Below are 23,329 nucleotides of genomic sequence, written 5' to 3' on the forward strand. Positions count from 1 at the left end.
TGTTATCTTCTAACTGTGTTCTTAAATGAAGTATGTTTTGACACAAGTTTCCTAGTGGGTCACTTGGAGTCATACCTGGAGTGGAATATCTTATCTTCACCCTAATGCCAAAATCATAAGAAGTTAGCATCTAAGCTAACTTCAGAATATACCTTGGAGTTTCTGGCCTTGTCCCTTACCAGTTGCACTTACCGTAGCATTTGCATTATCATCAGTTGTGAGCTGTTAACTCGTGAGGTCTCATGTTAGCTACATGTGTCCCAAGGTTCATTACGAATACCTTTGCAGGGGAGAGACTGCAGTTGGACACTATAGTCAGGACAATCGAGGCTATCAAAGTGTCTGGAGGGAGGTGTGATGGGCATGAACAATGCTGAATGTCTTTCCTTGGTGATTGCTGATTTCAGCGACAATGCAGCTGAACGAGACAATGTTACAACAGGCACATTAGCCTAGGCTGCAAGAGGGACTTGGGGGCTGTGTGTGTGCGTCTGGCTGATGCCATTACCAGACCTCACACGAAGAGTTGTTCTCCATGAATTGAGTAAGTAATTAGCAGGGTTCCCCTTCACTCAGCCCAAAGGAGAGTCATTAACACCTCCCACACACTTTGAGACACTGCCATATATTTTTTCCTGAAGCTCTGTTGAACTGCATCATTACTTTTGAAAGTAGAAGCTAGTTTGTGTTCTGTATGTGAGTGCTTTCAGTGCTTTCCAACTTCCCCCTGTCACCTCCCCCACCCCAAGTTCCTCCCATCCTCCTCCATAGTCGCCACCTCCAAATTCCCCCCCCCCCCCCCCGCCTGTGACCATTCTGCATCCCCCAATACTCTTGACTCCATTATTATTCTTATATATATTCACGTTCTCCCTCCCTTCCCTTTGAAGTTGAATCTGATCACTCCTGTTCTCGAAGCCAACTGCAGGCCCGTTTTCAGAGAGACCCCCCCCGCCGGCCCAACTAACACACACACCGGCCAGAAGACTCGATCTTCTATTATTCCGGATCCAACTTCCTGCCTTGAATGTGACTGTAGCCTCTGTGTCCCAGTACCATCCTTCCAACTCCCAGGACCAAACACTCAATCATGGATCATGCCCTTTGCGCACTGTTCTCTAAGACCATCACTTCCCAGAGAGGTTATCCCCTACCCAAGACTGGGGACCAAGACATTCATGCCATGCCTTCAAGGACAGGCTAACTGCATTCCCCAGACAGCCTCTTAAACACGTCCCCGATGGGCTAGCCTCATTCCCTGAAGAGTCTACTAAAGTCTCCTACCCTTCCCCACTTATCTTCCTCACCCCTAACCCCACTAAGTCCTGCCTCTATCTCACCCTGCCCTGCTGGTCCACCTTGCCCCCCCCCCCCCCTCCCTCCCTCCCCTGGCACCCTGCCTCTGTCTCACCCTTCTCCATTGGTCAACCCCAGCCCCTGGTCCTGCCTCTGTCTTCACCAGTTGCAAATTCCCCTCTAAGCCAAGCACCATCTTGACCTGGAACTATATCGCTATTCCGTCACTATTTGTGGATCAAAATTCCAGAATTCCCATCCTAACAGCACGGTAGGAGTACCTGCATTGATTCAAGTAGGCAGCTCACTGCCACCTTCTCAAGGGCAATTAGGGATGGGCAGCAAATGCTGGCCTACATAGTGATGCCCACATTCCATGAAGGAATTAGAAAAGGAAGATAATGCCATTAACACTTGGGCATTGACTAAAACAGGTGGCCAAGTTCCTGATTTAAGAGGATGAAAGAGAAATTTAACTTGGAACCAAGGTAGAGAGGGGAATCTGAAGAAAAGATAGATTGAAAAACTTTGGTCAGAATTTAATGGAACTTGAGTGGGGGAAAGAGCTTGGCTTTTGAGGGTAGGCCCTCAAAACTGATCAGGATCCGGCCTACCCAGGGGTGGAAATCCCACCTGCCGAGGGCTCCTGGCAGTCCGAGACTGGCAGCTCTCTATGGCCAGAAGCGCCATAATGGATCTTACCTGTCATGCGCTCAGGGAAAAGGCCTGTGATCCCCAAGGGATGTGGGCTGTTGGTGAGTGATGGTGGGATGGGGGATGGGGTTACGTGGAGGTGGTCTTGGGAGAAGAGGCAGGTGTGGTGGTGGCTGGGGAACATGGTCAGAGGAAAGAGCAGGGGTGTGACTTTTAGTGGACAACCCTGCCCGGTGCTGGGGTCGCTTTATCAGGCACTAAGTGCTGACCACCCCACCAAGCCAGTAGGCCCCAGGTAAACCTGTCCAAGTTGGCAGGGCAGCCTCCATGATAAGCCATGTCGCCTGCATTTAATCCCTGAGCCTCCATTAAAGTCTGGTGAGATCAGGGATAATTGGCTTAATAATGAGCCTAATTGACAACCCGCCACGGACAGACAAGCTTCTCCCACGGGCCCCTTCCAAACTCCAACATATTCGCAGGAGATTTTTCCAGCTCCAGGAAGCTGATGCGTGGCATCCGTGATTAAGTGAGCCCGGCCGCCATGTTTCCCATAGCAACGGGCTGCATTATAAATGCTGACCTAGCCAGCAAAGCCCACATCCTTGGAATGAATATAAAAAAAATTAATGCAGCCACTTTTAAATTTTAAATGGAAAAATGCCATGTACTTTCTATTAAAGCTTAATAACTTCAAATGTGGCCTTGATTATATACATGAGGACAGTCATAACAAACAATTAAGTTAATAAAGACATAAGCTACAGTCAGCATGAACCCATCATGCTCTCAATAAAGGTTATTTGCTCTAATTTACTGAAGCTTGTTCTGAAGAGATGTTTCGCTCTCGACATGTTTGATTTTCTGCTTTTGTTTATTTATTTTAGTCCAGTTTTTGTAAGTTGCTGTAGTCTGCACAGTCTCCTCAAGCTGCTCATTTCCCTGAAGAGCGTTTCTGAAGACCCTGTACAACCTTTGACGCGTTGTTGTTCCCATTACAGCTATCCGCGAATTTCCAAGTGATCTTTTTACCAATAAGGAGAGGCGACACGGAGGAGTATTACTTCATATAGCAGGAGTGAGTATACTTACATTTACAAATGTTTCATTGGGAAAATGTCCATAGCATTGGAAAATGCATGTTAGAGCCACAGTCTTTCCTATTTTATTTTATGACAATATACAATTGGGATAAACCACAGAATCCTGACAGTGTAGAAAGAGACCCATTGAGTCTGCACCAACTCTCCAAAAGAGCATCCCACCCAGGGCCTCCCCTCCGCCCTATCCCCATAACCCTTGCATTTACCATGGCTAATCCACCTAACCTACACAACTTTAGACACTAAGGGGCAATTTACCATGGTTAATCCATCTAACCTACACATCTTTAGACACTAAGGGCACGATTTTACCATTTGGAGTCTGAGGGCCGGATCCGGGCGTAATGCAGATCTGAGCCTGGAATCCTCTTTGCAGCGCGCCCATACGCTTTTTGCCGGCTCCAGTCCGATCCGCGCAGTGGGCGGGGCTTAGCGTTGCCGGAACGATCGGAGCTCTGAACTGCACATGCGCAGTTTGAAAAAAAATCTGAAGCAGCGCGCCCGGGCACGAAAGAAAAAAACAGCAGAGAGAGCAGGGGGGGGGGGGGGGGGGGGGGTCTGCCAGGGAGGCCTGCCTCCCAGGGGGGTCTGATCCGGGGGTGGGGGGGGGGCGGTGGTCTTCCAGGGAGGCCTGCCTCCCAGGGGGGTCTGATCCGGGGGTGGGGGGGGGGGGGGCGGTGGTCTTCCAGGGGGGCCTGCCTCCCAGGGGGGTCTGATCCGGGGTGGGAGGGGGGGTCTGCCAGGGTGTTTAGTGGGGGGTCTGCGAAGGATGGTCGAGGAGGATGGGCCTCGGAGGTTCCCCTGCAGAATAGAAATCTGCTTCGGATTTTTATTCTGCAGGTCACTTACAGCGCGGATCTGGAATGGACCAGAAGACGGTAAAGTGGGATTTGGCGGTAGAGTTGGGCGCGCGGTTCATTAAGTCGATTTAAGTGCATGCTAACGCATTTAAATCGTCGGGCCGCCCGATTCGGGCGCGGACCGGACCCGCGCCCGAATCGGGTGTCGGTAAAGCCACGATCTGCTCGGATTCGGGTGCAGATCACGTTAAAGGCCCGACGCCCGACTTTACCGAGGGCCCTAAGTGGCAATTTATCATGACTAATCCACCTAACCTACACATCTTTAGACACTAAATGGCAATTTATCATGGCCAACCCATCTAACCTGCACATCTTTGGAGTGTGGGAGGAAACTGGAGCACCTGGAGGAAATCCACGCACACATGGGGAGAACATGCAAACTCCACACAGACAGTCACCCAAGGCCGGGATTGAACTCGAGTCCCTGGCGCTGTGAGGCAGCAGCACTAACCACTGTGCCGTCGTGCTGTCTTTCAATAATTCTTACCCATCATCAACTCATATATGGGTAAATTGTATTCATTTTGTCCATGATTGACTTTCCACTCATTAATTTTCCAACTCACATTGGTGTGAGGGAGTCATCTCACCACAGGGAACAACTCAGATATTCCACCTTATTTTCTTGTAAGAATTTACCCCTTAGCTTTTAGGTCTGTGTAAATCACAGGAACTAGCAAAACCAAAGTTACCCATGTTATTTGTTGTAGATGATTGAAGCAAGATGAGTCGCTAAATTGAGGAAACTGGTTTAGATGTTGAGTGAGTAACAGGCCCGCCCAGATACGCAGGTACAAACGTGATTGAAAGCTGCAGTTCAGGCACACACACATGCTGCATCATGCAGGAGATATTGTACAGGGGGATAAAGTCTTCAGCCCAGCAGCACTTCCCTCAATCCATGTCAAAAAGCTGCTTTAAATTAAATAATGAACCAACTGACCATCATCTCCATCAACCACCACACTGGCAAGTGATGAGGAAGCAGGTTTAAGCTGTGTCAGGCGCCTTCATAGAATCCCTACAGTGCAGAAGGAGATAATTCGGCCCATCGATCCTGCACCCACAACAATCCCACCCAGTCCCTATTCCCGTAACCCCACCTATCCACCCTGCTAACCCCCTGACACTAGGGTCAATTTAGCATGGCCAATCCACCTTATCCGTACATCTTTGGAGTACGGGAGGAAACCAGAGCACCCAGAGGAAGCCCACGCAGACAACGAACAAAGAATAAAGAAAATTGCAGCACAGAAACAGGCCCTTCGGCCCTCCAAGCCTGCACCGACTATGTTGCCTAACTGAACTAAAACCCCCTACCTTTCTGGGGACTATATCCCTCCATCCCCATCCTATTCATGTATTTGTCAAGACGCCCCTTAAAAGCCACTATCATATCTGCTTCCACTACCTCCCCTGGCAGCGAGTTCCAGGTACCCATTACCCTCTATATAAAAAAACTTGCCTTGTGCAAATCCCTTAAACCTTGCCACTCACACCTTAAACTTATGCCCCCTAGTAATTGACTCTTCCACCCTGGGAAAAAGCTTCTGACTATCCACTCTGTCCATACCCCTCATAATCTTGTAGACTTCTATCAGGTCGCCCCTTAATCTCCATCATTCCAGTGAAAACAAACCAAGTTTCTCCAAAACCTCTTCATAGCTAATGCCCTCCATACCAGGCAACATCCTGGTAAATCTTTTCTGTACCCTCTCCAATGCCTCCACATCCTTCTGGTAGTGTGGTGACCAGAATTGAACACTATATCCCAAGTGCGGCCTAACTAAGGTTCTATAAAGCTGCAACATGACTTGCCAATTTTTAAACTCAATGCCCCTGCCGATGAAGGCAAGCATGCTGTATGCCTTTTTGACTACCTTCTCCACTTGCATTGCCACTTTCAGTGACCTGTGTACCTGTACACCCAGATCCCTCTGCCTATCAATACTCTTAAGGGTTCTGGCATTTACTGTATATTTCCTAGATAGAGGGGGAGAACGTGCAAACTCCACACAGGCAGTCACCCTAGGTCGAAATTGAACCCAGGTCCATGGTGCTGTGAGGCAGCGGTGCTCACCACTGTGCCACCCTAGCATAACAAAGTTCAGGGAATCAAGGAAAGGTCATTTGGCTTCCCTAGCTTAATTCCGTGGAATGTTTAAAAGTATCTTATTAATACCATTTCATAAATTATATGCATCAACATCTTATTTCTAGTCTCAGAAGCTTAAGTTCCTCTAATCTTTCCTCATAACTCATTCTCTTTACATTTAAGATTAGCCTAATTGACCTTTCAAATGCAAGTATAACTCTTCTGTAGTGTGGTGACCATAGCCTAACACTATTCTAAGTGTGGTCTAGGCAGTGCATTATAAAATGTTAGCACAACTTCAGTTAGCAGTATGCTTTCTTTTCTTGTTCTATATCCTGTGAATCTATGATTTTAAAATGTTTTGCCACAATATCTGACTCCTTTATAAATCTTACTGTTCTAAATTTATCCCATTCATTGTAATATGCCATGATTTCTGAGTATGTTGAATTCATTATATCTAGCTTGTGTTAATTTCAATGCATGATATGTGTTTGTATCTTTGCATAACTGATCTAAATGCAAATATTTTGCTATGTCTCCTATGGCTATTGCTCACCTGATCCTTGTGTCATCAGCAAAATTTGACCAGTTTACAATTCTTTTCAGTATCCAGTCTATTTTATGCCAATTAAAAACTATAAAGACCACAGTAGACCATTATGGGATTCCACACAACACTTGCTCCCCAGTCAGACATTAATGTTGGCCAATTACTGTGAGTGGTTTTCCGAGGTAAGAGTGGAGTTGTTGCCAAACCCAAGTATAGCACGGGAAGGAAGTCCTGACTGGAACCCATGAAATGCTCAGGTTCACTGGGTCAGTGTAGTTACTATCAACTCTACAGTTCCCACGCAGGAAAACACAGTGCTGCAGCAAGTTGAGTGACCAGGGCAGGTCAAGTAAGGTAAGAGGAACTTGTCACACCTTCCAAGAATGTTTTGCACTGAGCATTTCTGTCATTCAAAATGCTTAACGTCTCACTGTGTTGAAGAGCCATGAGGTGGAGATGCCGGCGTTGGACTGGGGTGGGCACAGTAAGAAGTCTCACAACACCAGGTTAAAGTCCAACAGGTTTATTTGGAATCACGAGCTTTCGGAGCGCTGGTCACTCACCTGATAAATGTGTTGGACTTTAACCTGGTGTTGTGAGACTTCTTACTGTGTTAAAGAGTTTCTAGAGTTTACTACTAATGTTCTTATGAAGAACCTCGTCAACCTCCTACCTCTACCTGAAATGGTGAGGTGAAGGCCCAATGGTATTATTGCTAGACTATTAATCCAGAAACTCAGCTAATGTTCTGGGGACCTGGGTTCTATCCCACCACGGCAGATGGTGGAACCGATAAAAAGTGTCTGGAATTAAGAATCTATTGATGACTGTGAAACCATTGTCAATTGTCAGGAAAACCCATCTGGTTCACTAATGTCCTTTAGGGAAGGAAATCTGCCGTCCTTATCTGGTCTGGCCTACATGTGACTCCAGAGCCACAGCAATGTGGTTGACTCTCAACTGTCCTTGGGCAACTAGGATGGGCAATAAATGCTGGCCAGCCAGCGACACCCACGTCCCATGAAGGAATAAAAAGAAAATGGTCCTTCACTCATAGCCTTATATGAAATAAAGCTGTTTGTTTCATGCACTTTGTATCACATCCATTATGGCCTGTCCGTTAACCTCACGGTAACCAGAGGACATTCTTTTGATGTGTTTCTTAAAGAAGAGGATAATACAAGAGAGAGGTTGGCCACAGGTGATGACCATAGCTGCTGGCCCCAATCTCAGCCCTCGCCCATTCAACAGACAGGCAGCTTTGGAAATCCTGGGGAAGCAGCTGGGAAAAGAAACATAGAAACCCTACAGTGCAGAAGGAGGCCATTCGGCCCATCGAGTCTGCACCGACCACAATCCCACCCAGGCCCTACCCCCACATATTTACCCGCTAATCCCTCTAACTACGCATCTCAGGGACAATTTTTAACCTGGCCAATCAACCTAACCCGCACATCTTTGGACTGTGGGAGGAAACCGGAGCACCCGGAGGAAACCCACGCAGACACGAGGAGAATGTGCAAACTCCACACAGACAGTGACCCGAGCTGGGAATCGAACCCAGGACCCTGGAGCTGTGAAGCAGCAGTGCTAACCACTGTGCTACCGTGCCGCCCACATGGTGATGGAGATGGAAAAGTTGAATGCCATTTGTGGGTTTATCATGACATTTTCAAGTGATTGTACTTTACATTGTGGAGGCAATATGAATCCACCACATTCAGCAGGATTAGGATGAATCTGCAGTTAAAATAACAATGCTAATACTTATCTTCCAATTTACTGTTCGATTCCTGGCTGTTGTCATCTCAACTGGGGGCCTTTCTTAAGCGTATGCGCTGACTTGGAGATAACCTCAATAATATATGCTAATTGTAGGTATTTAGAGTCATAGAAACATAGAACCCCTACAGTGCAGAAGGAGGCCATTTGGCCCATCGAGTCTGCACCGACAACAATCCCACCCAGGCCCTATCCTCACAACCCCACACATCTACCCCACTATTCCCTCTAACCTACACATCCTGGGACGCTATGGGCAAATTAGCATGGCCAATCAACCTAACCCGCACATCTTTGGAGTCACAGCATCTTAGTGTTTGAACAGACTTCAGAGTGGGAGAGCCACAGTGGACACCCCTCCCCTAAAAAACAGGAAGAAAAGTATGTCCTCCAAAGTAAATCAAATCTTCCTAATGTGGGTCCAGGAGGTTGCAGGATTTCTCCTCTGTGTCCTGCACAAGAAGTATAGGACTCTTTTTTTATTCGTTCATGGAACGTGGGCATCACTGGCTATGCTGGCATTTATTGCCCATCTCTAATTGCCCTTGAAAAGGTGTTGGTGAGCTGCCTTCTTGAACTGCTACAGTCCATGTAGTGTAGGTACACCCACAGTGCTGTTAGAGAGGGAGTTCCAGGATTTTGACCCAGTAACAGTGAAGGAATATGTTTCCCAGTCAGGGTGGCGAGTGACTTGAAGGGAAACCTCTAGGTAAAATGTTCCACTGTGCCTGCTGCCCTTGCTTTTCTAGATGGTAGCAGTCATAGGTTTAAAAGGTGCTGCCTAAGGAGCATTGGTGGGTTCCTGTAGTGCATATTGTAGATGATACACACACGCTCACACACACTCACACACACACGCACACACACGTGCGCACCCACGCACACACACATGCACACACACGCACACATATACACGCACGCATGCAGACATACACGCACACAAGCACGCATGCACGTGCATACACACATGCACACACATGCACACACACACACGTATGCACACACAGATGCACGCACGCACACACATGAACGCAGGCACACACACATTCATGCACACACACACACACGCCGTTTTAGGTTATCATTCAGATTATGGATGCACTAGAGTGGTTATGGATACAGAATTGGTCATTTGTGGAAATGGCATCAAGGAGGTAGTATGAATATATGAGGTTGTGTTCACAAGGGAGCTTTCTGAGCTGATGGCATCTTTGTATGTGGAAGGAGGATATCAATAGGTCTGTTTATGCATTGGCCAGGTGCTGTTCAAGATAAGGCCTCTGTATCAGATTGACGTGAAGCTCTCGCAGCCACCAACACATTTGTCTTCAGCAGCAGTTTCATGGTCACTATTACCGACGCCGGTCATTTTTATCTCCAGATTGATTTTTAAACTGATTTCAAGTTCCGCGACTTGCATCTTGGAATCTGAGCTCAGTTAGTAATGGATGCACGGCAATTCCCCACGTCCTGCCTCTGCCCACTGCAATAATGCCTGAAAATCCCAAAAAATAAGAAAACCCACTCTCCTGAACTCTTACGGGATTGTGTTCTTCTGGAACGGCCCTGCTCCTTGGGATACTTTCCTGTTGTCCTTGGACTGACTGCCTGACATATTTTCAAATATATCTATGTCGAATATGAGAATGCCTTGAAGCCCTTGATGTTAAGACTGGAAGCTTGAACTCAGCTTTGATGCTGCCATCCCCAGACCTTGAGGCCGGTATTTTGTGACCTCGCCCACCCGAGGCCAATGGAGAATGGCATTCTGCGAGTATCGCCCGCCCCAATTCTGGAGCGGGCAAGGAGGTAAAATTCTGGCCTGAGTTTCTGTTTCTTAGATGTCGTTTTGCTTCCTTGGCTGCAAGTCTCACTTAAGTCACCTTATTTTGATTCTCACTGGAACTAGTAATAGTAATTCTGCTGTTCCAGAAGCCTTTCGTTTCATGATGCCTTTGGAGAGCTGTGTCAAGATGCCACTTGCATTCAATTATTCCTTTTTATTTTGGTTTCCATCAACATATCGCATGGGGTCAAAGCACAGAAAAGAACCCTCTTTGTATCATAACCGGTGATTCCTGCTGCAAATAGAACATAGAACAGTACAGCACAGAACAGGCCCTTCGGCCCACGATGTTGTGCCGAGCTTTATCTGAAACCAAGATCAAGCTATCCCACTCCCTATCATCCTGGTGTGCTCCATGTGCCTATCCAATAACCGCTTAAATGTTCCTAAAGTGTCTGACTCCACTATCACTGCAGGCAGTCCATTCCACACCCCAACCACTCTCTGCGTAACGAACCTACCTCTGATATCCTTCCTATATCTCCCACCACGAACCCTATAGTTATGCCCCCTTGTAATAGCTCCATCCACCCGAGGAAATAGTCTTTGAACGTTCACTCGATCTATCCCCTTCATCATTTTATAAACCTCTATTACGTCTCCCCTCAGCCTCCTCCGCTCCAGAGAGAACAGCCCTAGCTCCCTCAACCTTTCCTCATAAGACCTACCCTCCAAACCAGGCAGCATCCTGGTAAATCTCCTCTGCACTCTTTCCAGTGCTTCCACATCCTTCTTATAGTGAGGTGACCAGAACTGCACACGATATTCCAAATGTGGTCTCACCAAGGTCCTGTACAGTTGCAGCATAACCCCACGGCTCTTAAACTCCAACCCCCTGTTAATAAAAGCTAACACACTATAGGCCTTCTTCACAGCTCTATCCACTTGAGTGGCAATCTTTAGAGATCTGTGGATATGGACCCCAAGATCTCTCTGTTCCTCCACAGTCTTCAGAACCCTACCTTTGACCCTGTAATCCACATTTAATTTAGTCCTACCAAAATGAATCACCTCACATTTATCAGGGTTAAACTCCATTTGCCATTTTTCAGCCCAGCTTTGCATCCTATCTATGTCTCTTTGCAGCCTACAACAGCCCTCCACCTCATCCACTACTCCACCAATCTTGGTGTCATCAGCAAATTTACTGATCCACCCTTCAGCCCCCTCCTCTAAGTCATTAATAAAAATCACAAAGAGCAGAGGACCAAGCACTGATCCCTGCGGCACTCCGCTAGCAACCTGCCTCCAATCCGAAAATTTTCCATCGACCACCATCGGCTGTCTTCGATCAGACAGCCAGTTACCTATCCAATCGGCCAACTTTCCCTCTATCCCACACCTCCTCACTTTCATCATAAGCCGACCATGGGGGACCTTATCAAACGCCTTACTAAAATCCATGTATATGACATCAACTGCCCTACCTTCATCAACACACTTCGTTACCTCCTCAAAAAAGTCAATCAAATTTGTGAGGCACGACTTGCCCTTCACGAATCCGGGCTGACTATCCCGGATTAATCCGCATCTTTCTAAATGGTCGTAAATCCCATCCCTAAGGACCTTTTCCATCAATTTATCAACCACCGAAGTAAGACTAACCGGTCTATAATTACCAGGGTCATTTCTATTCCCTTTCTTAAACAGAGGAACAACATTCGCCACTCTCCAGTCCTCTGGCACCATCCCCATGGACAGTGAGGACCCAAAGATCAAAGCCAAAGGCTCTGCAATCTCATCCCTTGCCTCCCAAAGAATCCTAGGATATATTTCATCAGGCCCAGGGACTTATCGACCTTCAGTTTATTCAAAACTCCCAGGACATCCTCCCTCCGAACATCTATTTCCTCCAGCCTATTAGCCTGTAACACCTTCTCTTCCTCAAAAACATGGCCCCTCTCCTTGGTGAACACTGAAGAAAAGTATTCATTCATCACCTCGCCTATCTCTACTGACTCCATACACAAGTTCCCACTACTGTCCTTGACCGGCCCTAACCTCACCCTGGTCATTCTTTTATTCCTCACATAAGAGTAAAAAGCCTTGGGGTTTTCCTTGATCCGACCCGCCAAGGACTTCTCATGTCCCCTCCTAGCTCTCCTAAGCCCCTTTTTCAGCTCGTTCCTTGCTAACTTGTAACCCTCAATGGAGCCATCTGAACCTTGTTTCCTCATCCCTACATAAGCTTCCCTTTTCCTTTTCACAAGACATTCCACCTCTTTCGTGAACCATGGTTCCCTCACTCGGCCATTTCCTCCCTGCCTGACAGGGACATACCTATCAAGGACACCCAGTATTTGTTCCTTGAAAACGTTCCTTGAAAAATGAGCATGAAATACTTCACCATGAGTGACTTGATGGAACTTCTCAATAAAAACTGCAATAAGCTGGCTGATGCCAACGCTCCATTAACAGTTTCTAGATCAGTTAGCCAACAAAATGGTTTAATTTGGAATTATTTGTCTTTCATAGAATCTGCAGTGCAGAAGGAGGCTATTTGGCCCATCGAGTCTGCACCGACCACAATCCCACCCAGGCCCTATCCCCACAACTCCATACATTTACCCTAGCTAGTCCCCCTGACACCAAGGGGCAATTTAGCATGGCTAATCCACCTAAACTGCACATCTTTGGACAATGGGAGGAATCCTACGCAGACACGGGGAGAATGTGCAAACTCCACACCGACAGCGACCCAAGCCGGGAATCGAACCTGGGTCCCTGGGGCTGTGAGGCAGCAGTGCTAAGCACTGTGCCAGTGTGCCGCTGAAGGTGGAAGAGACAATATAAATTGTCTTCAACAACAAAAACAGAAAATGCTAAAAATCTCAGCAGGTCTGACAGCATCTATAAAGAGAGAATACAGCCAATGTTTCAAGTCATGTTTACCCAGACTCGAAGCATTGGCCCTGATCTCTCTTCACAGATGCTGTCAGACTTGCTGAGATTTTCCAGCATTTTCTGTTTTTATTTCTGTATTTTGCCTTTATCTTAAAGTAAATTGTCTTTCTGAGGAACTGGACAATGGTTGCTGTCTTTCATCCCGGGGACCTGAATATGATTCAAGCAGATACTGACAGGGTGAAAATGTTCTTCTTCAGCCTTACTAACACTGTTAGAAGGTAGCAGGTTCGAACTGCACTCCGGACAGTTGAGAGAATCTAGGCTGAAGCTCCATTGCAGTACATGGGATGTGCTGCACTGCCAGAGATGCCATCTTTTATCCCAAATGCAGTCTGCCCTCCCACGGGGGTATAAACGATTTAGTGGCACAGCTTCAAAGAAGATCGAGGGAGCTCTCCCCGTGTCCTGGTGAATATCTATCCCTCAACCAGCATCATAAGCTCATAAGATATAGGAGCAGAATTAGATCATTCAGCCCATCAAGTTTGCTCCGCCATTCAACCATGGCTGATCAGTGAATTAGACTTTCTTTATTCGTTCGTGGGATGTGGGCATTGCTGGCTGAGCCAGCATTCATTGCCCATCTCTGCAGGCATTTAAAAGTCAACCACATTTGGAGTCAGGTGTAGGCCCGACCAGGGAAGGATGACAGATTTCTTTCCCTAAAGTGAACCAGATGGGCTTTTACGAGAATTGACAATGGTTTCATGGTCATCATTGGACTTTTAATTCAAGTTTTGTTATTGAATTCAAATTTCACCATCTGCTGAACCCGGTTCCCCGGGGCATTATCCTGGGTCTCTGGATTACTAGTCCGGTGACAATACACTTCGCCACTGCCTCTCCTTATCTGATCATTGGCCCATTTCTGTATGGGGAAGCTTGTTGTGGAAATTGGCTGTTGCATTTTCTACATTATGAACAAACGAATACACTTCAAAAAAAGCATTTCAGTGGCTGTTAGTGGATATCCTGAGGCTGTAAAAGGCACTTAGAAATGCAAAGCTTTCATTTCCCTCACTAGCCAACTTGAAATGATCTTGGGTGATTTGAAGATGTCTCATAGGGCCCTGCTAGCACCAAATATTGCAGCAGAGCTCGGACTAAAACATTGCCATTCTAATTTGAAACTGACTTCAGCTAGGTGAGGGTGACTGCCCTTGACATCAAGGCACCATTTGGTGGAGTGTGGCATCAAGATGCCCTAGCAACATTGATTGGAATCAAGGAAAAAGCTCTCCATTGGTTGCGGTCATAATGTGGAGATGCCGGCATTGGACTGGGGTAAACACAGTAAGAGTTTTAACAACACCAGGTTAAAGTCCAACAGGTTTATTTGTTAGCAAATGCCATTAGCTTTCGGAGCCCTGCCCCTTCGTCAGATGGAGTGGATATCTGCTCTAGATTTGCTACCAAATAAACCTGTAGGACTTTAACCTGGTGTTGCTAAAACTCTTACTGGGGTCATACCCAGCACAATGGAAGATGGTTGTGCTCCTTAGAAGCTAATCATCTTAGCCCCAGGACATCGTTGCAGGTGTTCCTCAGGGCAGTGTTCTCGGTCCACCCATTTCCAGCTGTTTCATCAATGACCTTCCCTCTATCATAAAAATCATAAGTGGGGATGGTCGCTGATGATTGCGCAATGTTCAGCACCGTTCCCAACGCTTCAGGTACTGAAGCAGTCTGTGTCCACATGCAACAAGACCTGGACCACGTTCAGGTTTGGATTAATAATTGACCACACATGTTCCAGGCATTAATCATCCCCGACAAGACAGAATGAACCACCTTCGCTTGATGTTATTATTTCCCTTGGTGAATCCTGCACTTTCAACAGCCTGGGAGTTACCAATGACCAGAAACTTAACTGGACCAGCCATATAAATACTGTGACTACAAGAGCAGGTCAGAGGCTGAGACTTCTGTGGTAAGTAACTCGCCTCCTGACCCCTCACCAAAGCCTGTTCACAAGACAACAGTCAGGAGTTTAATGGAATATTCTCCACTCGTCTGAATGAGTGTAACTCTAACATTACTCAAGAAGCTCAACTCCATCAAGGGCAAAGTAGCCCATTTGATCAATACTCCATCCACCGCCTTAAACATCCACTCCCTCTATCACTGGCACACAATGAAAGAAGTGTGTATCCTGCAGAAGATTCACCAAGGTTCCATCAACAGAACCTCACCCATAATCTATCCGATCTAGATGGGCAAGGAAGATGCATGGGAACGCCACCATTGGCAAGTTCCCTCCAAACCTCACACTATTCTGATTTGGAGCGATATCTTTCACCCTCTCTGCGTTAAAGACCTGGAACTCCCTTCCTAACTGTGAGGCTGTGGACATATTGATCTCAGATGGAGTGCGGCAGTTCAAGAAGGCAGCTCGCCACCACCTTCTCAAGGACAGTTAGGGATGGGCAATGAACACTGGCCTTGCCAGTGACCCTCACATCCTATGAGTGACTAAAATAAAAAAGACTCCATGCCAGGTGTAGAGCTTCGCAATATTAACCCTCATGTAAGCATGAACTCAGAGTTGAAAACTGCCCCTGGGCAGGTAAGAAATTAAAACTTTACTCCAGCAGTTCCCCGAATTGGCTAACTTGGGAATCAGTAAAGGTTACATTGGTACGATAGCATGCTTTTTTTTCAGAGATTTAGACGACTGAACAATGCCTGTCCAGTGTGGTGTGAGTTTTAATTTGTATCTGGCTGTGCTGGTCCTGACTGAGGAATGTTTGTCACTGACGCTGTGTATCTACAGCGGGGTAAGTGTTACCTTCTCCAGCACTAAAATACCTCAACTTAACCGGAAGAGAAACCTTTCAGGAGTTATTTTCTTGGCCCTTGCACCTGGAAACCGAGATGGCTGCACTGTCGGAGGTGCCATCTTTCATAATGGTTGCAAGCTTCCAGGAGTAAAAATGGAGGTCAGCGTCATAAGGTGTGCGTTCCTTTAATGCTTCCCTAGGTTCCCTGGAGCATTCATTCAGGGGAGTTGGACCATTTTCACATGTAAATCCAAAGAGGTTGTAGACTGATTGGGAAAGCAGGATGGGAGAAAGTGAACGGGACACCAGCACGTCCTCATCTTCGATGGTTTCAACCCTGCTGCAGGCCCTGGTTTCTGCTACGCGGCCATCACTAATATTACAATAGGATGGTGGCAGCCTGCCTCCACTGCCTTTGTAGTGCCTATGTGGAGGGCCTCCTTATCCTGTTGTAATTTTGTTCTTTATTTTGGTTCAGTCGGGCAGCCTGGTCGGTGCAGGCTTGAAAGGCTGAAGGGCCTGTTCCTGTGCTGTAATTTTCTTTGTTCCTCTGATAGAGGACCTCTCCCTCACCCGCCCAGACCCTTGCTGTGTGTTCTCCCTGTACACTCTTCCCCAACCTCCCCAGCTCCTGTTGAGGTCAAAATGCATCTCCCGTTTAGGTGACGCAGGCTAGCATTAAGAGCAGCTACCTTCTCACAATTTTGTGTGCTGCCTTCCTTGCAAGCAACGGCTGTGAGTTAATCGTATGCTGAAGTTCCCACACTTATTTTTGTGTCTTACTGAATTTTGCGGCCTCGTTGCATCATTGGGTAGAATCCCAATAGTGCGGAAGGAGGTCATTCGGCCCATCGAGTCTGCACCGACTGTCCAGAGCATCATGCTCAGGCCCAATCCCCGTAACCCCATATATTTTACCCCATTAATTCCCCAAACCTACACATCCTGGGACACTAAGGGGCAATAGCCGATCAACCGAACCCACACATCTTTGGAGTGTGGGAGGAAACCGGAGGAAATCCACACGGACACGGGGGGGGAATGTGCAAGCTCCACACAGACAGTCACCCAAGGCCGGAATCGAACCCAGATCCCTGGCGTTGTGAAGCAGCAGTGCTAGCCACTGTGCCACCGTGCTGCATGATTTTCAAACGCAGAGGCATCCAGACACTTGCAATGATAACTGCATAGCAACCCTGCCCAATTACTGCTGAGCTGAAATGACACTATTTTCCAGTCCGCCGCATTTTAATTTTGGGAGAAGTGATAAACGAAGTCATTAAAAAAGGACCTTTGTTTAGATTATTCAACTTTTGGTCACATAGTTTAGCTTGTACAAATAAACAGAGCACACGTTGCTGTCACCATAAAACACAGAAAGAAACTAACAGCGGATTACAAGGCCAACCATGTTTGAGTAACTCAGCAGTCTAGTCAAGAAAGGTATGAAATGAAAATGTGCATCTTTTTGGCTGATTGGTATAAATTCCACAAAGCAGTGCTGTCAAAATACCTGGACTACAGCAGGCTATAAAATAAACCAGTTGGCTCATTTTAAGGCCCCAAAGAAATTTATGGATTTATGGGTGGCACAGTGGTTAGCACTGCTGCTTCACAGCTCCAGGGACCTGGGTTCAATTCCCGGCTTGGGTCACCGTCTGTGTGGAGTTTGCACATTCTCCTCGTGTCTGCGTGGGTTTCCTCCGGGTGCTCCGGTTTCCTCCCACAGTCCAAAGATGTGCGGGTTAGGTTGATTGGCCATGCTAAAATTGCCCCTTAGTGTCCTGAGATGCGTAGGTTAGAGGGATTAGTGGGTAAATATGTAAGGATATGGGGGTACGGCCTGGGTGGGATTGTGGTCGGTGCAGACTCGATGGGCCGAATGGCCTCTTTCTGTACTGTAGGGTTGCTATGATTCTATGAGGATAAGGACCACGTGCGGCACGGTGGCACAGTGCTTAACACTGCTGCCTCATAGCGCCAGGGACCTGGGTTCGATTCCCGGCTTGGGTCACTGTCTGTGTGGAATTTGCATGTTCCCCCCGTGTCTGCGTGGGCTTCCTGTGGGTGGTCCAGTTTCCTCCCACAATCTGAAAGACGTGCTGGTTAGATGCACTGGCTGACCTGGGCAGGCGCCAGAGTGTGACGACTAGGGGAATTTCACAGTAACTTCATTGCAATGTTAATATAAGCCTTACTTGTGACAAATAAATAAAAAACTGAAGGAATCAACAATTTTAAGTATCTTCGCAGAATGAAAACTATACTTAATAGGGAAGGCTGTCAATTCTCAAAGACAGCAGCCAGCATCATTCCTCCTCACCAAAAGTAAAATGCTGACAAATGCTAAAGTAGTTTGGCTGCTCTTGGGATTTCTAGCAGAGGCGACTAACCAACTCCTGTGAGACTACCAAAGTTGCTGGTGATGTATCTTGTCTTTGAAAATACTCTAAAGACCATAAGACATAGGAGCAGAATTAGGCCACTCGGCCCATCGAGTCTGCTCCGCCATTCAATCATAGCTGATATTTTTGTCATCCCCATTCCCCTGCCTTTTCCCCATAACCCCTGATCCCCTTATTAATCAAGAACCTATCTATCTCTGTCTTAAAGACACTCAATGACCTGAAAGATAACTGTAAAAATGTTTATAGCATACGCATGCAATGCTATATAAGGGTGTGACATAATATTCTTTGGCTGTCATTATTCGGAATAAATACTTGCTTGTTCACTGAAGAGTACTATTGTAAAAATATCTAGGCCACACAACTCCATGTGGATCCTCCCTGCATCCCACAGTTTTCAGCCGTATGGGTTGTTTCTCTTGGGGTTTTACCAGTCTCCTGTTCAAGTTGCGGCTGGAAACTGGAGAACATTTTCAGACAGTCAGCTCTCTCCAGTTCAGTGACTGTCTGCTGTGAATTGAAATACTTCCTTCATATCTTAAAAGCTGAGTCTTTTCCTTCAATGTGCATCAATCCAGAGGGCGACAATAACAGTCATCACAATGATGAGGTGGGTGGCATTGGGGGCAAACACTCCAACTCCCAGAGGAGATTTTAGGGGTTTTGTAGCTCAGAATGTACAAAACCATGTAGAGGGAATTCTCTGAATTGCAACAAGTTGATCAATTCTATTGGTAACTACCAACCGAAGCAGAAAGGTTTTCATTTAAAGCTTGAAAAACTTTAAAGTTAAAGTTTATTTATTAGTCAAAAGTCGGTTACATTAACACTGCAATGAAGTTACTGTGAGAATCTTCTAGTTGCCACACTCCGGTGCCTGTTCAGGTACACTGAGGGAGAATTTAGCATGGCCAATGGACCTAACCAGCATGTCTTTCGGACAGTGGGAGGAAACCGGAGCACCCGGAGGAAACACATGGGGAGAACGTACAAACTCCACACAGACAGTGACCCAAGCCAGGAATCGAACCTGAGTCCCTGTGAGGCAGCAGTGCTAACCACTGTGCCACCGTGCCGACAATATTAGTGAACCAGATGGGTTTTTACAACAATTAACAACGGTTTCATGGTAATCCGTAGATTCTTAATTCCACTTGTGGAGGCGATGGCTTAGTGGTATTATCGCTAGATTAATAATCCAGAAGCTCAGCTCATGTTCTAGGGACCCGGGTTCGAACCCTGCCGCGGCAGATGGAATGGAATTTGAATTCAATTAATAAAATCTGGAATTAAGAATCTACTGATGACCATGAAACCGTTGTCGATTGTCGTAAAAACCCATCTGGTTCACTAATGTCCTTTAGGGAAGGAAAGCTGCCGTCCTTACCTGGCCTGGCCTATACATGGTTCCAGAGCTACAACTGTGTGGTTGACTCTCAACTGCCCTCCAAGGGATGGGCAATAAGTGCTGGCCCAGTCAGTGGTGCCCATGTCCCACGAGTGAATTAAAAAATAACATAGCATGCAATTAAGTACGCAGCCCATCAATTCTTTCTGCCTTGTTTGATAACTGGCATGGCTCTTAAACCAGTCAACTGGCTGGAATGTTTTCAGAGTAGTATAGTTTGTCATTACAAGTTCTCATCTCAGTTCCCCCCAGCAGATGCCCCCTCCTGTTGCCCGCGTATGAGGATAACATGAATGTTTTGCATGGTGAATGCCACTGACTAGACAATTCTGTCTTCGGGATACAAGGAATTTGCGGGGAGGAGGGAGCGATGAATGTCGGAAAAACGAACATTTTGGGGAACAAATGAGTGACACTTGTTCTTTTCTCTTCACAGGCTGTCTACATGTTTTATGCACTGGCGATAATTTGTGACGATTTCTTTGTTCCAGCTTTAGAAAAAATATGTGAGGTACGTTAAAGGGCATTTATTTGACATTGACAAAAGTGGTGTGTGAAACTTGCAGAAAACATGAAACATTTGTTCAGCAGTAAAATGAACTCAGTTGGAGTGTGTATTTGCCTATTTTACTCAGAATGGGCTGAGTGCAAATAGAATCTGCTTTCGCAGTTCTGATGAGATGTGTGAAGTACAGCTTGATCTCATGGATTTACAGCACACTCTCAATGTTCTAGAGCACTGTGTGAACCTATAGAACTACCAAACCAGTCTGCTCCAAACATAATTGAAGGAAAGACTCAGCCACACCATGGCTTTCCAGCTGTCCCGAAGTAGTGATGAGATCTATGACACACGCCAGGTTTTACCAGAAAATGCTGGAAAATCTCAGCAGGTCTGACGGTATCTGTGGGGAGAGAATAGAGCCAATGTTTCGAGTCTTGCTGACCCTTCATCAGAGCTAAGAGCAAAGAGAATCAGACGAGATTCATACAATGAGGGTGGAGTGGGGGGTGGGGGGGGGGGCTGTAATTGGAAAAAGCCAATGTAAATGATGATGAAGAAGGCTAAGAAAGTTGTTAAAAGTGTCCATCAAGTGATCAGAATATGTGAATGGCAGAACAGAGGTATAGATTGCTAAAGGACACCCCCCCACCCCCCCCCCCCCCCCCCCAAACCCCATTGTATGAATCTCGTCTGATTCTCTTTGCTCTTAGCTCTGATGAAGAGTCAGCCAGACTCGAAACATTGGCTCTATTCTCTCCCCACAGATGCTGTCAGACCGGCTGAGATTTTCCAGCATTTTCTATTTTTGTTTCAGGTTCCAGCACCCACAGTATTTTGCTTTTATCCAGGTTTTACCAGTAAGCCCTAGTCTCACGGACTTTGTTTTGCTAATTTTATGTATCTTCAGAATGTTGCTCTGGCTTCATTTGGTAAGAATCACACTTATTATTAAAAATATTCAGAGGGTGAGGTGTAACTCCAGTATGAATGAGACAGACACTAGGGTGAGGAGTAACTCCAGTATGAATGACACAGACACGAGGGTGAGGTGTAACTCCAGTATTAATTGATTCAGACACTAGAGTGAGGAGTAACTCCAGTATGAATGAGACAGACACTAGAGTGAGGAGTAACTCCAGTATGAATGACACAGACACTAGAGTGAGGTGTAACTCCAGTATGAATGACACAGACACGAGGGTGAGGTGTAACTCCAGTATTAATTGATTCAGACACTAGGGTGAGGTGTAACTCCAGTATGAGTGAGACAGGCTCTAATAATTCAGAGAGTTGAATTAAACACTCATAATCAGAGTGATTGACCTGCAAAGTGTTTAGTGAAACAGAAAATAAAAATACTCATTGAGAAAATGACTTACGTGTTTAGTATTCAAGTTAATGTGACCAGGGACTTCTTGAAAAACGAGTGTGGTTCAAACCATTCTAAAAACGATAGGACTGATAGAATTTGCCTGGAGGTATTTCCAATATCCTGTAAATGGTCTCTTTCCTTTTTTTTGTACAGAGATTACATCTGAGTGAAGATGTAGCTGGTGCCACATTCATGGCAGCTGGAAGTTCGGCACCTGAACTGTTTGCTTCAGTTATTGGTAATGTTGCGCACGCCTCGCAGTTAATGTACCATCTAATATATTATCTTAACGGAGACAAAGTCCCACAGCACTGAGATGGGCCTTTTAAAACAACTGCACCCCCACCCCCCCCACCCCACTGCCCACCGGTTGCCTCCCAGGTCAGCCGGCCTGACACTAGCCCGCCTCTGCCCCCACCATCCCCTTGGCAATGAAGATACCACCTTTTATGGGCACTTTTCTCCTGAGGTGGGCGAGCAGAGGTGGGAATTTTCCCAACTCCCGCACCCTGCCTTGTCGAAATTCCAGGCCGTGACATGGATTCCCCCGAAACTCTGGTTGAATAATGGCCAATTGGCCATTAGACTGCAGGGGTAGCCCTTTGTCCTCTGGGTGGGGGTGGGCGGGTGGGCTCCCACTCACCCCCCCCACCACCACTGCCCTCGGGGGAAGGGGTGACACGGTGGGGTTTAGGGGGTGCAAGGACCACAGTGCCCCATTTAATTTAGTCCTGTTTCTGAGTCCGAATGTTGTGAATCCAAGCCCCATTCTAGTGACTAGTGAATAATCTAGCCGGACACTTCAGTGCCATACTGAAGGAGTGCTGCTTTCCTTTAGATGAGGTGCTAAAACAGGACCGTACCTGCTCATGTCAATAAGATTAAAATTCTCAGGTTATTGGAGTTCTCCTGATATCCTGACCAGTGTCAACCCCTTAATGTTAAAAGTTTATTTATTAGTCACAAGTAAAAGAGTTTCCATTAATATTACTGATCGATTTAGCAATGAGGAGGATGTGGATTCCACTTTTTTTAAGTTTAAAAGTTAAAGTTTATTTATTAGTGTCACAAGTAGCCTTACATTAACACTGCAATGAAATTACTGTGAAATTCCCCCAGTCGCCACACTCCAGCGCCTGATTAGGTCAGTGCACCTAACCAGCACATCTTTCAGACTGTGGGAGGAAACGGGAGCACTCAGAGGAAATCCACACAGACACAGGGAGAATGTGCAAACTCCACACAGACAGTGACCCAAGCTGGGAATTGAACCCAGGTCCCTGGTGCTGTGAGGCAGCAGTGCTAACCACTGTGCCACCGTACCACCCACTCATAAGAACATAAGAAATAGGAGCAGGAGTAGGCCATCTAGCCCCTCGAGCCTGCCCCGCCATTCAATAAGATCATGGCTGATCTGACGTGGATCAGTACCGCTTACCCGCCTGATCCCCATAACCCTTAATTCCCTTACCGCTCAGGAATCCATCCATCCGCGCTTTAAACATATTCAGCGAGGTAGCCTCCACCACCTCAGTGGGCAGAGAATTCCAGAGATTCACCACCCTCTGGGAGAAGAAGTTCCTCCTCAACTCTGTCTTAAACCGACCCCCCTTTATTTTGAGGCTGTGTCCTCTAGTTTTAACTTCCTTACTAAGTGGAAACTTCCTTACTAAGCTGACACCTATAGAAACAGATTATCTAGTCATATATTTCATAGCGGTCTATACAACTAACCTTGCTGTCTGTAAATTACCTAT

At 46.5% G+C, this 23,329-nt stretch overlaps 1 protein-coding gene across 5 annotated transcripts in view; it reads left to right on the plus strand.

Moving 5' to 3' along the window:
• slc24a4b (solute carrier family 24 member 4b) overlaps positions 1-23,329 on the plus strand; it is a 230,289-nt gene that overhangs the window by 140,948 nt on the left and 66,012 nt on the right. For all 5 annotated transcript variants that reach the window (XM_078234253.1, XM_078234254.1, XM_078234255.1 and 2 more), the window contains exons 3-5: positions 2,952-3,028; positions 20,132-20,206; positions 21,726-21,810. In XM_078234253.1, the coding sequence (XP_078090379.1) occupies positions 2,952-3,028; positions 20,132-20,206; positions 21,726-21,810 (237 nt within the window). The remainder of the gene's footprint in view (positions 1-2,951; positions 3,029-20,131; positions 20,207-21,725; positions 21,811-23,329) is intronic.

This window comes from Mustelus asterias, chromosome 18, assembly GCF_964213995.1.
Source record: "Mustelus asterias chromosome 18, sMusAst1.hap1.1, whole genome shotgun sequence".
In the NCBI taxonomy this organism is placed as follows: Eukaryota; Metazoa; Chordata; class Chondrichthyes; order Carcharhiniformes; family Triakidae; genus Mustelus; species Mustelus asterias.